The 15,818-nt window shown below is 48.7% G+C and overlaps 1 protein-coding gene across 1 annotated transcript; it reads right to left on the reverse strand.

The window, feature by feature from the left end:
* Positions 1-4,109: 4,109 nt before the first annotated feature.
* LOC149359766 (uncharacterized) lies at positions 4,110-5,816 on the reverse strand. The gene has a single exon (XM_089567742.1). It carries the CDS (start codon positions 5,814-5,816, stop codon positions 4,110-4,112), a length of 1,707 nt encoding a protein of 568 aa, XP_089423868.1.
* Between the last annotated feature and the right edge of the window lie 10,002 nt (positions 5,817-15,818).

Consider the following 15,818-nt stretch of genomic DNA (forward strand, 5'->3'; position numbering starts at 1 on the left):
AGCAGTAGTTGCTGAGTCTGCAAATCACTGCACCACTCTTTTGGAGGCCAGTTCATGCACGCTGTTGATATTCATGTAGCGCGCTGGCTGTGTATGATTACTCCGCTTTCAGAGGTTGAGTGCGCGGCAATAAGTGGTCCTTTAACCTTGGGTGAACTGGAAAGTGCAAGTGATCGACTGCAACTTTCAAAGCCCCCCGAACCTGACGGTCTCTCAGGGGAAATTTACGACATTTAAATTTGTTCTATCCCCTGTCCTCCTCCAAATTTTTGAGACTAGTATTGATGTGGGGTTTTCGCCATCGTCATTTACCAAAAGCCAAATTGTCTAACTACCAAAAACTGATGATACGGTACAACTACAATTTGTAGATGGCGCAGACCTGTAACGCTTTCAAATGTTGATCGTAAGATTTTCGTAAAGTACTCGCAAATCGACTATAGCTTGCAATGTCTACTTTGATTGGACCTTATCAAACATGTGACTTGAGGGGACTGCTAGTACAGTCCAATCTACATGTTTCGCGCCCGATGTTGCAGTATTGCTGCGACATTCATGAGCAACTAGCACTGCTTCCAATTCACTTGGCATTCGATCACGTGTGGCAATAAAGTTTTTCTCTTAAACCAGATCAGTGTGTGTTCAGTTTTCTTCTAGGATACGCCCTTGCTACAAAAACTGTTCAACGTGCCTGATTGTAAATGGCTGTCTCTAACAACCAGTCTGCATTCAGTCAGTCCTCTGTAGAACAAGGTTTCCCACTGTCCCCGCTCTTAATCGCACTGTACTTGGAGCCACTTCGCATAAGTGTTATAAACAGTAGAGCCGTGATTGGTTTCCGTATTATGAGTCACGAACTGAAGATATTAGCTTATACAGATGAGCTGACGTTTTTCTGTGCTCATAAGGCAAACATCGATGAGGTTATTCGTTTAACGGAGCACTTTCGCTCAGTGTCAAGAGCTCGTATTAATCGTTCTAGGAGTTGCGGTCTCTGGTTTGGAATGAGGGGATCGACATGTCCTGAATATGCTGGCGTGCAATGGAGATCTAGGCCACCCAAGGGCCTTGGCGCCCCTTGAGTGCCGTTAAGCATAGTGGACATTACCCGAAAGACCATGTGCCGACTCTTCAGCGCTATGTTCAGACTGTTGTCGCCATAGTCCTTCGATATTTGGCGGATTGACCGCATGCAATCTGTTTGTTGCCACTGAAACTTACCGTGTGCTCACAAGTATTCACTGCACAAGTCTCTATATCCAGTGTTTTCAGAGAGTTTTCGCCAATTTTGTGGTGGATTCGTGTTTTGAATCTATGAGGTGTGATAACGTTGCGCAGCCTGTAATCGCTGGCGGCCTCCGTTTAGTCCATCTGTATGTCGGACTAATAGTTTCACATTTAGGGTTTTTCCGTGACTCTACACCATCCATAGTGTGTGCGTTCTTGCAAGTCAATTTATTTCATGTTTTACCGAACTTCATAGTGTTTTCTAATGTTTCTGATCAACTTCGTTTGTGGGGCTCAGTGCATGGAATGTACTTGGCTGTTCGTTTCCTGCTTGTTTGCTTCTCCCCTGAGTTTCCGTTTTTATTTTGGAGGAAACGTTTGTACAAGGATTTAATTTGAATGCTCACCGCTCCAACAATGTTCCCCTCTATTTTAGTTTTCTGCGTCAGGGCGTACTAAAAAAAAAATTAAAAATTCCCCTCTCGCCGTGTGCTAACGCATTTTTTATGCGAAAACATTTCTTGCCTCATGAGTAGCGTGGAGAGGATGTGTTACCGCGGGCTGTGGACAGATCGCGTACTCATGAACAGTCGATCATCCAGTAAGAGTGCAATTATGATATAACTAATTTCGCTAATTACTCCCAGTGATTACCCAAACTGGCGAATTGCTAGTAATTATTCCAGAACTGAACGAGCAATAAAAATAATGTGATTAATTATTATTAATAAAATATTGAAGAAAATAATTAAAATTGATGAATAAAGATAAGTAGTTTGGCCATCATTGTATAGTTGAGTTAATTACTGATATACAAAGTTCATGATTGACTAATTAAATAATTATTACTAATGATTAAAGACATTCCTAAAGAACAGAGGCGGAAACGAAACTAAAAGGTTTCGCATTTCCGGACGTTTAATTTTTATAAGCTACATATGCCGCCGCGGTGGCTCAGTGGCTATGGTGCTCGGCTGCTGGCCCGAAAGACGCGGGTTCGATCCCGGCCGCGGCGGCTGGAATTTCTTTGGAGGAGAAATTCTAGAGGCCCGTGTACTGTGCGATGTCAGTGCACGTTAAAGAACCCCAGGTGGTCGAAATTTCCGGAGCCCTCCACTACGGCGTCTCTCATAGCCTTAGTCGCTTTGGGACGTTAAACCCCATAAACCAAACCAAACCAAACCATAAGCTACATATCGAGACATTGCCTTTAAAAACTTGTTAGGAAAAAAGGGATTTTTTGTGTCTACCGTAAATTTCCACTTTTCTGATGCTCTAGAAACGATTGAGTATTCTCTCATTGATTGCAAAGGTACAATACTTTTGGGGGATACCTTGCAGCAGACATTGAAAAAAAAAGAGAATTTAACACCGCGTTCTGTACGATATCTCACTGTACTGCCGTTTGTTGGACCATTGCACATGTTCTTTCAGACTCGACTGCACAGCTTCTGGAAAACATGCATAATGGATCGACATTGTGAATCTGGCACCATGGGCTTGTGCTTTTGGTATGAAGGCACAAGCCCAGTCAAAGAGGTATGTATTGACTATAGCTGAAGCTTGAAAAGTTGTCCTGGTTAAGAGAATTCCAGATATAAAGGCACAAGACGAGGGAGGAGGTGTATTTCTTTTTCTGGAGAGTAAAGTGCTGGCGCTACATGATTCTGCAGGAAGATAGAGGGCATCTGAGCGAGTTTGTTGAGTGCGTTCCAACTTCTTTCGGCGCGCCTTCAAGACCATGTTCTCTCCTCCACTGTTATGACCCGGATTCCATACGTACAGGTGCTAAATTTGACAGCCTTGTTGTCCAGGCAATTAGATTGTAGAAGACAATGCTCATAGCTCGATAAACATTCTGAAGGGACTCAAAGTCAAAAACAGACAACGAACTTTTCTCTTGCACCAATGGCAGAAGCTTTGCCTTTTCTATTCTTTGATGCGGAGTTTGCCCAGTTTAAAGCTTCAATTTCTTCGCCGACTTAACAAGCGATAGAGTTGGTAGAAAATTCAACACTGCTAAACTCTGATATACAGTGCGGAATGTCAAACTTCCTCAATGTGACGCTTCCTCGATGCGCTTAAATAGTATCTATGCACGGCTCACAAAACTTACCTGTGTAATAAGGGAGTAATTACTCATTGACATCCACCCAAGCGCAGCCATACGGCTACAAAGGAAAGCTATACAGTTTTCTCAGAAACTTCGCAGTTAAAGAAAATTTCGTCCTGGTCCGGGGTTCGAACCCGGGACCACCGCTTCGCCGCAGCAGTCGCTCTACCAAATGAGCTAACCGGGACGGCAAGCTTATGGTAGGGCGAGAGCGAATTGATCAATAACCCGAAGTGGCAACAGTGTTGGTCAAATGTTTAGGGAAATCCCCCAAGGTGGAGTAGATTTGTAATAAGGGAGTAATTGACGCCCACCCAAGCGCAGTCATACGGCTACAAAGGAAAGCCCTACCATAAGCTTGACGTCCCGGTTAGCTGAATTTGGTAGAGCGACTGCTCCGGTGAAGCGGTGGTCCCGGGTTTTGAACCCAGGACCAGGACGAATTTTTATTTAACTGCGAAGTTTCTGAGAAAGCTGTATGGCTTTCCTTTGTAGCCGTATGGCTGCGCTTGGGTGGACGTCAATGAGTAATTACTCCCTTATTGCAAATCTGCTCCACCTTGGGGGATTTCCCTAAACATTTGACCAAAACCTATCTTTATCAACAAGACATCGAGCTCGAATACTGACCTTTAGCTTCGCGACCCAACTTCATTTGTAACAGCACACATGTTGAACACAGAATATAAACACTGATAATGAGCAGGTACACAGGTGCCTGAACGTTTTTGATGAGAGGAAAAAAAAAGGCATTACCTTCAGCCCAGCGTCACTCAAAGCACCACAGCCAGCCTTCATCGAGCTTCTCAAGTTCCGAAGAAAGCATCAGCGGTTCGTCCAAATGTTCCACACGGCTGCCCGAGAATAGGCCCGTTTCAACGTCAACTGCGCTTCCAGTAAAAATGTCCACTCCCGGATGTGGTGAGTATGACCCCGACAGCTTACGGCCTTTGGCAGCATCACCAGCAGCACGAACCCCTCCAGCACAAGCATCCCTAGCACCCTTTGCTGCTGCTGCCTTTGCTCTAACTCCCTTAGCTCCCTTTGCTTTGCTGCGGTGTTCAACAAATTGGTGTGGCCGCGATATGAATGAGGCCTTTTCAGCCCGGGTGTCTCTTGACATGTTCGCCTTTTCAGATGCTGGCGGTCGCTCTTGGCGGCGGTCTTGTCCTGAACTCAGGGTATCACCTGCGGCCAGACAGTCAATCTCAACAAGGGTCCTTGACCTTTGCTTTTTCACAAAGGTACTACTTGCGGACCTGGCATCGTTGGTGACTGGATCGAATCTGGCAATGGGCTTTGCTGTTTGCTTCGTGTACCCAGCAAGCCCTGTTTGGCGACACTCGCTAGTTTTCTGAAAACTAGCACCCGCAGGTCGGCAAGGTGGTACAGACGTCGATTCGGTAGCGGCAGTCTGTCCCTGACGTATTCTCTCAACTTCTGTTTTCGTCGTTCCGGAGACATGGGAGATTTCATGAGGCACTTTCTCTGACCTTAATCTCACTTCAGACGAACACTGTTCCGCCAAATCAGCACTTCCTTCACCTTTGGCATGAGCTGGCATTTTTCTCTTGCAAGGCCCGCGTCTTTCTAAGCGGGGGTCAACTTTTTGCGCATTACGCGGGTTGAGGGATTCGTTTCTCCTTTTCGAGTATGTAGTGCCTCTCAGTGAGGATGCTTCTGCTTCAGTCTGCGTTGATGCATGGCCTATATTATCAGCGCTCACAGGACTAACACAAGGTGAGATATCCATCGGTGGTGCATCCTGGCTCCCACTCACAAGGCTGGTAGGTTCTTGATATGAAGGCCTTTCTTGCACGACTGTAGAATGATACTCAAAATTTGACGTGGCTTTGGGTGCATACGGTGAAGGGCAACCATAATAGGCTCCAGCCCAACCATTGTAGTTACCACTCCAGTACTGTTGATAGGGGTTGTATGGTGGCCATGGAAAACCACCATAGTAGGAATTCGGCTGGAACCTGGGCAGGAACCAGAGCGGTGGGGGTGGAATATGGCGCCAGAAAGCGAAGGAATCGCCCTGGGTAGTGTTCTGCATCGGCGATGTAGCCTGTCCGCACGCCTCATCTCCGGCACAGTTTTGCATTATCGATGCTGCCTGTCCACGCGAGGCTTCCACTGCAGAGTTCTGGTATAGCAGTGCTACCTGTGCAGACGAGTCATTATCGGCACAGTTCTGGTTGACTGAAGTGGCCTGCTCACAAAAAGTGCCCCCGGCAGAGTTTTTGTTCGGCGCTGCTACTTCTCCAGAAGAGGCGTCCTCGGCACAGTTGTGGTTGGGAGATTCTGCCTGCCCAGATGAGTCATTCCCGGTCGAGTACTGGTATACCGATGATGCACCCTGTCCGCACGAGGCGTACTCAGTACAGTTCCGGTTCACCAATGCTGCGTGCTCACAAGAAGCGTCCGCGGCACGGTTCTGGTTCGGCAGTGCTCTCTGTTCACTTCTGTCCATGGCTCATTAGGAGCAGCACCCTGGAATACAAACGCAAAAGATGTAACATGCGGTCGACTTAGATGTCATTTCTTACAGCATACTTGTTTATTTATTTATTTATACAAATACCTCTCAGGTTCCTCACTTGGAACATTGTGTGAGGGGAGGGGTTACAATATTTAGCAGACAAAAGATGGTACAAAGTGGAAAGAATAAAAGTAAAGAATATTAAATACATTGGACTGCAAACAATTATTACAACGTACTTGAAGAAAACCGTATTATATTGATACAGAAGAAAAAACAGCAAACGAATGGCGGCACTGCATGGATTTGACTACACATACGAACACAATTTATGTACTATATCATGGAATGCATGAAGGTGGCCAATTCGTTTTTGAACATTAGTGGGTCACGTATGGTAGCAATGCAATCCGGAAGGCCATTCCAACACTTGATAGCACGTGGCATAGCAGAAGAATTAAACGCGAGTGTTCGGCCGAATAGACGTTGGAAGCTATGATTATTATTACTGCAGTACAAGGTTAATAAAATTTATCCGGACCTTGGAAGTCAATTAGCGGGCGAAAGGTTGCTTCAGCTCTCTTAGCAGACAGGAGTGAGTAAACTCTACTTTTTCGATGGTTTTCACAGACGCTCACGCCTTTCTGACAACCTTTGACGTGCCTGCGGCTTTATTGCAGCTGAATATGTTAGGTGGATGCCCAAAATTGATACTTGCACAATGAGCGACCTGTTTAAATATTAATTCAGCCAAACGTAAGAATGGTGGTATCACACTCTTACCGCTACCACTGCCACAACCACACACCATTATCATTAGCATTCCGTCCATTCTAGGACAAAAGCTTCTCTCAACGATGTCCAGTTAGCCCTGCGCTGCGCAAACCGCTGCCCGCCGTATGGCAGCAAATATCCTAGACTGAGCTCTCTATTCTCCAAAATTGGACTCTCTCCTGCCTCTGCTTACGTTATTTTTCTACCGGTTACAAGCCCCGCCAGTCCATTTAACTTCTGTTAGGCAGTCACCTGGTTGAAAAAATTTAGTGAGAAAGAGAAATTCCAATGCTCTCTACGAAATAACGGGTAGCGAGACAGTTAATTATAAAACTGCGAAGCCTACCATTGTGAAACAAATTACATTATGCAGCACGTTGCGCGCATAAGATTGTATGGGTTTGTATGATCATTAAAAGCACAAGCGCCATATTATCAAAGAAGTCGCTATCAGTGCAGACAACCATCTTGCTGAAACTTCAGGGACCGGAAGCAGAAATGGTAATTAGCTGCAAGTTAGTCGCAGTAGTGATCTCTGCCAGTTCTGGCTATTCCTACTATCTGATACGTAACATAACTGCAGTGTGGCCCAGTTATAGTACCTCAAAGCAACACAATCCTCCGCGAGACATGGAACACCAGAAAGTGGACGTCCTACAACTTAACTACCAAATGACTAGACACTAAAAAGTTCTGAGTAGGACTGACAACTGAACAGTACTGCACAATAGTTATACATGCATTTTTGCAAATTTTGCGCTGTCAGGAAGGTCGCAGGAAGTGTGGCACGGGCACGGATGAATTTCACTTCATTTAATTTACCCTCAAGGTACTCTGTACATTAGAAAAGAGAGGGGCTGAGAGAATGCAGAGTAAGCTTCGGTAAAAATTGGCACAAAGTACACAACACAACAGAAGGGATTACAAATTTCAAGTTGACATCTGTTAACGACAAACACACAGGTACAAAAGATATAAATATATATCTAATGAACTCAATGAAAAATAAGTATGCGATATAAAGTAGCGCAGATTTTCGGAATTCATTGCTAGCATTTTAGCAGTAATCATGACGAAAACACCGAAATGGAGAATAGTATATATACGTAGCGAAACAAATCTATAAAATTCATCACAACAAAGAAAGAGCTGCCGTAGTGGAGGACTCCTTAATATTTTTGACCACCTAGTGTTCTTTAATGGGCACTGCCACCACACAACGCACGGGTAGCGTTCCGCCGCCATCGAAACGCGGCTGCCATGGCCAGATTCGAGCCAAGGTACTCTGGTTCGCTAGCCGAGCTGAGCACTAGGGACCACGCCCAAGCTGAGCACGCCCAAGACGAGGGTTCCTGTCTAGCGCGGCCATGAGCGGTTTTTTTCATAACCATCGAAATCACAGTTAGCGGCAGTAGCGGCCGCCGCAGTGACCATAGAACTGCCATCGGTAACGTGGTACGGGAGTGGTGTCGGGGACCATGAATACAGCCGAGGCGAAATGTCAAAAGGCGCAGAAGCTACCTCACTCTAGGTGGACATTTCAATCGCGCCGCTAAAAATCACTATTTTGAGGGAAAATGATGAAAGAGCGAAGGAGGAAATGACAAAGAGGCGCAATACTGGAGGGCTCCGGAGTCTGGTTGACTTATTGATGCGAATGCATTATATCGCCATCAGTCCGGCGTTTGCCGACCGTCCACGTGAAACGAAGCGAAACCCCAACGTGACCTCATGATTTCATGGACAGTGCTTACATCCGAAAAGAAAGGAAAATAAAATTTCTTCCGAAGTCTGCTTCGAAGCTATGCCGAAGAGAACAGATCAGCCCTACTGGACACTTCATTTGAGCACTACGCCACTACCGAAGCACAACCCCAGCGCGCTGAAATGCCTGTGCCTCGAGCTAAGCTCGGCTATCGTCGTCTTCCATTCGAACGGCGCGAACAGATCAGCTTCGATGGCCCCGCGCGCGAAACTGTCAGTCTAGCCAACTAATCTAAAAACGTTGAGCCTAGCACGCTGAATTTGGGTATCGTCTTCATCAACTTCTATTCGGGCATGCTCCGCTGCCCACTGCACTATAGTAGTATGCCACCGCCGCGGTTGAACACCCCGCATACATTATTTCGCATTCAGAGCACGTGAGTATTCTAAGTGTCCTAGTTAACCTTGTTGTCATGGTTTATATAGCCCCAGAAGGTGCAGCCCTTAGTTCAGGGCCCCATAGCCTCCCACCGCCCACAAAGATTATCCACATGCGGAACTTACTGATTAGACAATGACATAACCGATCAAGAAATCAGAGCGCAGCTAAGTGGGGACCTGCCCCCGCCAATCCCATGTGGTTGGCTTCCCCGCGATGCACCCTCCATAGCATGGTTACTTACCTTGACTAACATGGGAGGGCGCCACGACACAACCGCGACAAATGGCGTGATTGCTGCGCCCGAGCGCGGCTCGGGAAGTTGGACGCACGATGACGTTCAGGCACGAAGCCCCGCTCTCCGCCGGTGATTCGAAGCCTCGTGAGGAGGAACGTTCTCCCGAATCTCGGCCCGTCCGGTGGTGGACTATCTTCCCTGGCCTAGCATTGGCGAACATTCGTTCGTAACCGTGCTTGTGAGTCGTACGTCCTCGATTCATTAGCGGGGTTATTGTTGTAGTAATAAATGCCTGTTTGTGCCAGCCAGAATGTCGTTCCTTTGTTCCCTCAGAGCAAGGCCCGCCGTGGTCAGAACACCGCGTGCGCTGGCTAACGCAAGCGATCGCGAGGTGGGGCCCGGGCGAATTCAAATTACGTTAGGCGCGGTTAAACGGTAGAAACGTATTTATTTCCCAAATTAAAACTCCACAAGCTCCACCGGAGAGCACGAAACACCACACCGGGAGCGGGCGGCGTACAGTACCGGTTACTAAAGAACATCGATGAAAGGTCAATACAGGAACTGACTTCGTACACCACTGGCAGGAGGGCACACTACCACAAGAGTGGCGCCATGCCGACATCACCTTTATACTTAAACCGGGAAAGCAGCCATGCCTAACTTGCGACCCATCTCGCTCACGTCATGTGCAGGAGTGTTGTTCGAATACGTAATCCTAGCCAGGCTTCAACTATCCATGGAAGCACACGCCCCCTACCACACACGATGTGCAGCTCCGGAGAAGTTAAGAACAACTGGGGTTCTTTAACACACCCAAGAAGGGCCTCCAGGTCAAGAACTACACAAACCACCAAGTGTCCAGGGCGGTGTCCCAGGCCTGCGGCGGTACCATTGCAGATAACGTACGGGGTGCGCCCACATCCAGTCTCTAACATCATTATTCTCAGCATCCCCGACCAAGCGGTTGCAGAGATATTGCGCAAAATCATCCAAATCACGCTAGCCCGCCATAACTACCCGGTGAACACCTACGTGACAGCCGTGGACGGAGTTTTCAGAGGGGCAATACACAGAATTGACTCCAACACCCTATCCGAAGAACACATGGCCGACCTGCGAGTTCGCAATGAGGAATATAGAAATCCTGCAAGCCCGCATACTCGGCAATGCGAAGACTGCAGTGATAATATTCATCTCCCCCCCCCCCCCCCCCATCGCGCGGTTTATTACTAAGCGGGCGAAACGGCGTGTTATACCTACAAACTCATGCTTCAAGTCCGCCAGGTGTGCCATAGCCTCTGCCATCGCTCGGACGTATGCCCAACGCCCAACATCAAAGTCACATTTGTGGCGTCCGCGACCTGCAAGAACCGCACACCTGCTCCCCGATATGTGCGGCCTGCGGAGAATTGGTCACGTCATTAGAGCACGAGAATGCCGAAAACGACTCTGACCGGACTCACCGAACACCACGTCCAAGTAACAGGGGAAGAGAAACAGACGGCCGTGCAGAAAACCGCCACGCCTCGGTAGGAAAAACGGGCAACCGAACCACCGCCTTCGATGGTTCAGCTCGTACCAGGACAGCTCCTCTCCATCCAGGTCAAGGTCTCGATCCTGGTCCCGCTCGAAAGGCCGCAACTGTCAGGAGGAGCATAATACAGGCTCTCACTAACGCCCTCAAGAAGAACAAGAAGCAAAAGAAGAAACCATCGCCGACGCCACCCCCCAAAATTAACATCATGTGAGCTGGCCAACTTTTGGACTCCTCCCAACGCTTACATTCTAGCCCTACCCAATCCCAGCCTGAACATGAAAACAACTTTGTAGAGGACCTCACACAGTGCCTTCAGCGCCAAGAAAAGCAACCCCAGCAACCACCCACGCAAGTAGTTCAACAACCAACATCGCAAACTTCCCAATGACGACTCGCACCACCTGTGCAGGTTCCCCATTTTTGGATGTGTAGTAGAAATGCGCTAAGTATGAAAAGAACAAGACGGTACAGGACTGGACGAAGCGCAACTATCAACTGAATTTCAATGTACAAAATGGGACACATAAAGGAAAAGGCAAACCATCAAGGAGCATGAGTAAGATCCTCATTTTGAGTCAGCGGCATGAGCTGTCCTCGAAGAAAAGCCATCTCCCTGGCCGATGGCAGTACTGGAGGCGTACTGACGCAACCTCCGCTACAATTAGCTATAAGAAAAGCCTCAATTATTTCTCTGCTAATTATGTCTGAACTCGTGGCTAGCACACGTGTTTTTTTCCAGACGTGGTTTTCTTTTTTTGCAAGGTCACCAACACCCAAAGGTCACGAACACCTCATTTTGGCCCTCGATCTAAAATGTGCCTTTGATAACATCTCGCACGAAACAATCCTTCAAGGCATCATCGACCTTAACTGTGGCGAAAAGGTCTTTTCCTACGTACGAGCATTCCTCACAGGGCGCACAGCGACGATAGCCATAAGCCAAACGCTCCGAGGCTCGATAAATGCCGCACAAAGGCACGCCGCAGGGCTCTACCATGTCACCCCTGCTCTTCAACATCGCGATGCTCCGGCTCGCTCTGCAACTCCAATCGCTCCCCAATATCGGATAAACGTTGTATGCTGATATAACGATATGTACCAATAAGGGCTCCTTAGACAACAAAGAAACCACGGTAAAGGAAGCAGCACAAGTAATGGAAGATTTTCCCTCTAAAACGCTCTTCACTGCTGCACAGAGAAGTCCAAAGTTATACGGGCTCATAATCCCCGATGCAAATCATCGGGCCCGATCAACCTTACGAAAGAAGGGCAGCCCGTACAGGAAGTGGAGCTTAACCGGATATTTGGACTTGCATCCAGAGCAACCTCAAGACTACCCACATCATTCGAACCCTTAAAACTACCACTACTCAAACAACCCGCTTGAATTGTCGTATAAACGGACATTGCCAGGGCATTCGAGAAGAGGACATCATGCGATTAGTTAAAGCGTTAGTCCTCAGCAGAATAACGCACGGACTTCCTATTCACAAGACCACGAAGCAGAAAGAACAACAGCTTGACACCATAATATGGGGGGCATATAAAACGGCGCTTAATCTTCCGCCCAGCACCTCAACATAAAAACTTTACGCACTTGGCCGTTTCACCACATACTCCAAACTCCAGGAAGCAATGCTCACGTGAGAAAGTCCGTGTTCAACAAGCACAAGCCGGCCACGCCCTTCTCAGATGTGTAGGCAGGACGGCGGTCATACGAGCCCCAGATGCTCAATCTTCCCTAGAGAAACTGCAAAGAAATAAAATCAAAATAGCTCCGATACCGAAGCATATGTTCAAAGATGTCCACACGGGCAGTCGCAAAGCAATAATTTCCTACATACGCAAGCGACTTGCCATCTCCGCCAGCACGGGGTACATGGACGCAGCGGCATGACTGGGACACAATAAATCCCACATTGTAGCGATAAATTCCTAATTCTCCCCGGCGCTCGCTACCTCCGTCATAGCAGACTCTCCAACGGTGGTCTCTGGCTCAGCGTCCGGACGCGTTAACCACTGAGCCATCGTGGCTGGCATGCATGCGAAGACAATAGCTACAAACGTACAGGCATGTGGAGGATGCGTGGTTCGATCCCCGGGACCGCAGGATACGCACCGGTGGTACAACGAGAAGAACCTGCCCCTAATCTGGTGCTCGAGTTCGCAGGGGCGAAATCCTTGAAAAATGGGTCTAGGAGCCAACATTATGTAACAGAAAATACATTGTGCCACGGCGCTCTTTGACCTATACAAAAATGCCGTTATGCCATTAAAATTCATCACGAAAGTGTAATGGGTCAAGCGGATGTCAGATGCAGTCAGGAGGCTGCCTGTAATTGCGGTAAACCTAGACGTCCTCGAGTTCGGCGCCACACGTCTCTCAAACCACAGAGGACCCGTTGTAACCTTTCAGATGGCCGTACCAGCACACGCGACGCCATCACAGCAACAATCACTTCGCGAACCAGCAAACTCTTCACTCGTCGTAGCGTTCAGGTACGCAGCTGTAAGTTTTGTCTCTCTCCTGCATTGCACCGATCAGTGGACACTAGGGCACGAAACTGAGCTTGGCATAAGGAAATTTCAATACTCACTGTGCCGGCCAGACGGAAGCCCACGACGGTACAGGTGCTCCTACGAGCGGCAGAATTGCCCTACAGACTTGGCTCCATCCTCCTGTCAGTCAGTGTTGCGGCATACATAAATAACACATCGAACACACCACACTCAGCTCTTTTTCGAGAAATACTTGCGGTAAGATGATGGCCGCAGGCGGTCGGTTCCAATCGTCCAACGATGGCGCGTGGACAAGACAGAACGCCGCACGTTCTCTCGAGATTTTCTTCGTCGACTTCAAGGCTACGTGCTCCCTTGCTGCTTCGTCTTTTGTTGCTTCGTTTTCGGGAGAGGAAACGATGCAGTAACTGTCTCACATATGACGGCGGACTCCGGAAGCGCACTCCAGGTTTAACCGCAGCTAAACGACAGGCAATTTTTGTCAAGGTCTTTGGTTCCTCGATGTAGTGTCTGTCTTCGGTTCAGTTTCGTTTATGAAGTTTAACGTCCCAAAGCGAATCAGGCTATGAGAGACGCCTTAGTGAAAGGCTCCGGAAATTTCGACCACCTGTGGTTCTCGAACGTGCATCGACAACGCAGAGTATTCGGGCCTCTAGATTTTCGCCTCCATCGCAATTCGACTGCCACGGCCGGGTTCGAACCCTCGTTTTTCATGTCAGCAGGCGAGTGCCGCAACTACTGAGCCACCGCGGCGGCATAGTGACTGTATTCCTAATCTGTAATGACTAAGAATACCTTGGTACGTGTTCGGCTCCTCATCCGTCTGAAGGGGCTCTCTGCTCGACGAGCCCGCACTTCCCGGTCTGTGAGTCCTCAGGCCGATGTGTGCGCAATCTCGTTTCCTTGCAGGCATTCGTGGGCCGGAGCCCAGAATCTCTTCCGGTGCCGGCCCGGAAGCCAGAATTTTGACAGCTTTGGCAGATACTCTGCCTGCGTTGTAGTTTCGGATAGCTGGTTTGGAATCGGTTTAGGCATCCTGACATTCTGTTGAGTTAGGGCAAGCGCAATGGCTACCTGGTCAGGCGCTGTTGCGTTCCTCTGCCGGATACTGCAGCACGAGACTCGGTCCCCGCATTCCCTGACTGCAAGGGCTACGAAACCCGTTCTGCGGTCGTATTTCGCGGCGTCCGTTCAAACCACGTGCTGTCTGTTGGCTCGTTTTTTTTTTTTACCACGTTCGCTCTGTATTATCGTCTAGCCTCCTGGTGTACCGGTTGCATGCTCCGTGGGAGTGCTGGGATTCTGATTTTGTTCCTTATGTCTGTTCGGATATTCGGCGAGTGTTTGAGCCTCGTTTGAGGTTCGAAGCTGAATTGCCCCAATCGGCTCCGTAGGAGTCGTTGCTGTTGCACTACTCTGGTAGCCTCGATGAACTCGTCAGGTGTGTCTGAAATCCCCATGTCCACAATGTTCAGCCAGAAAAAATACCAAAAGAAAGTCATCCATCTTTCGATCGGCACCGCTGAATCCCAAGGGATCCCAGGCTCCTGAAAGGGAAGGAAGGTGACGGCGGTCAAGGGTCGTTTCAGGGAAGGAAGGTGACGGCGGTCAAGGGTCGTCTTCCTCGCTGTCTGATTTCTTGAGGGGTGCAAATAAAGTTATTTCATCATCATCGAACATCAGGTGCAGCGCTGTCGAACCTAGCGCGTTCTTCTTTCTCTTTCACTCCCACCTTCATCTCTTTCCTTACAGTGCGGTTGAGGTGTCCACTGAGAAGTGAACGAGTTACTGCGCATACCTTTCCTCAAAACCAATTTCCATTCCCTTTTGAAGCGAAAAGCTTCACTACGGGTGTCAGAGCCGAGCTTCGCGTGATCTGTACTGGTGAGTTATGCGCATGCGTGAAACCGAGTGACGTCTTGCGCCGCGCAGGTGGCCGCTCCTCGCCTCTGCCACAGCCGTCGCCGCCGTCGACTCCGGCGCATGAACTTTCGGCGCAGCCGCGCGCTACTCAGCATGTGCGTCGCCTCCTCGCTGGCGCTACAACTGCGCGCTTCGCCTCCTCGCCCACCGTTTGACGTTTCGTCACAGTCGCGTTGCCCGCGTCACAGCCGGCAACCCTCTTCCCCGCATTCCTGCGCGCAGTTTTAACCGCGCCGATTTCCGTTTCCTCCTCCGCCTGCGTACAGGCAGTGTGTGGACGGCCGTACGCCTCCACCCTTATCGTGGTGCTCCCAGTGCACTGTGCTCGAACTGCGAGAGCCATGATGTCAAACCACGCATAACTGAAGCTTTTCGCTTGTATATCCAGGCTTAACCAGAGCGAAGCCGCTGCCTATTTTTTTTTCTAACAATGCATAGAAATGCACCATAGGGAGGAAGAACAGCAACCCTCTCGCTTTTCCTTTCTAGTGTGCAAGCACTTCTAGCCGCTCTCCCAGAGTTTCAACGGTGCTTCTCCGGGTTTGTTTGATCTCTGGGCAGCAAGTGTAACCGGCTCACTGGGTAAGTATACACATCAATCAAGCTGCTGTAGGCTATTGCGTCCAGCAACAAACTGAGGCGATTTTGCGCCTTTCTTTTTCTCGAAACCAGCTGAGGTAAGTGGCGGTAGTGTGCACCAGCAAAAAAGGTTGCATAAATTCGTTTTTGAGGAATAGAAATGGCGCAGTATCTGTGTCACATATCTCGCTGAACACCTGAGCCGCCCTGTAAGGGAAGGGTGGCGGTGGATTTAATTTAATGAAATAGTTTAAGAGGTTGTAGCTGCGGTTGGAG

Source organism: Amblyomma mixtum, chromosome 2 (genome assembly GCF_055824585.1).
Source record: "Amblyomma mixtum isolate Tamu chromosome 2, ASM5582458v1, whole genome shotgun sequence".
NCBI lineage: Eukaryota > Metazoa > Arthropoda > Arachnida > Ixodida > Ixodidae > Amblyomma > Amblyomma mixtum.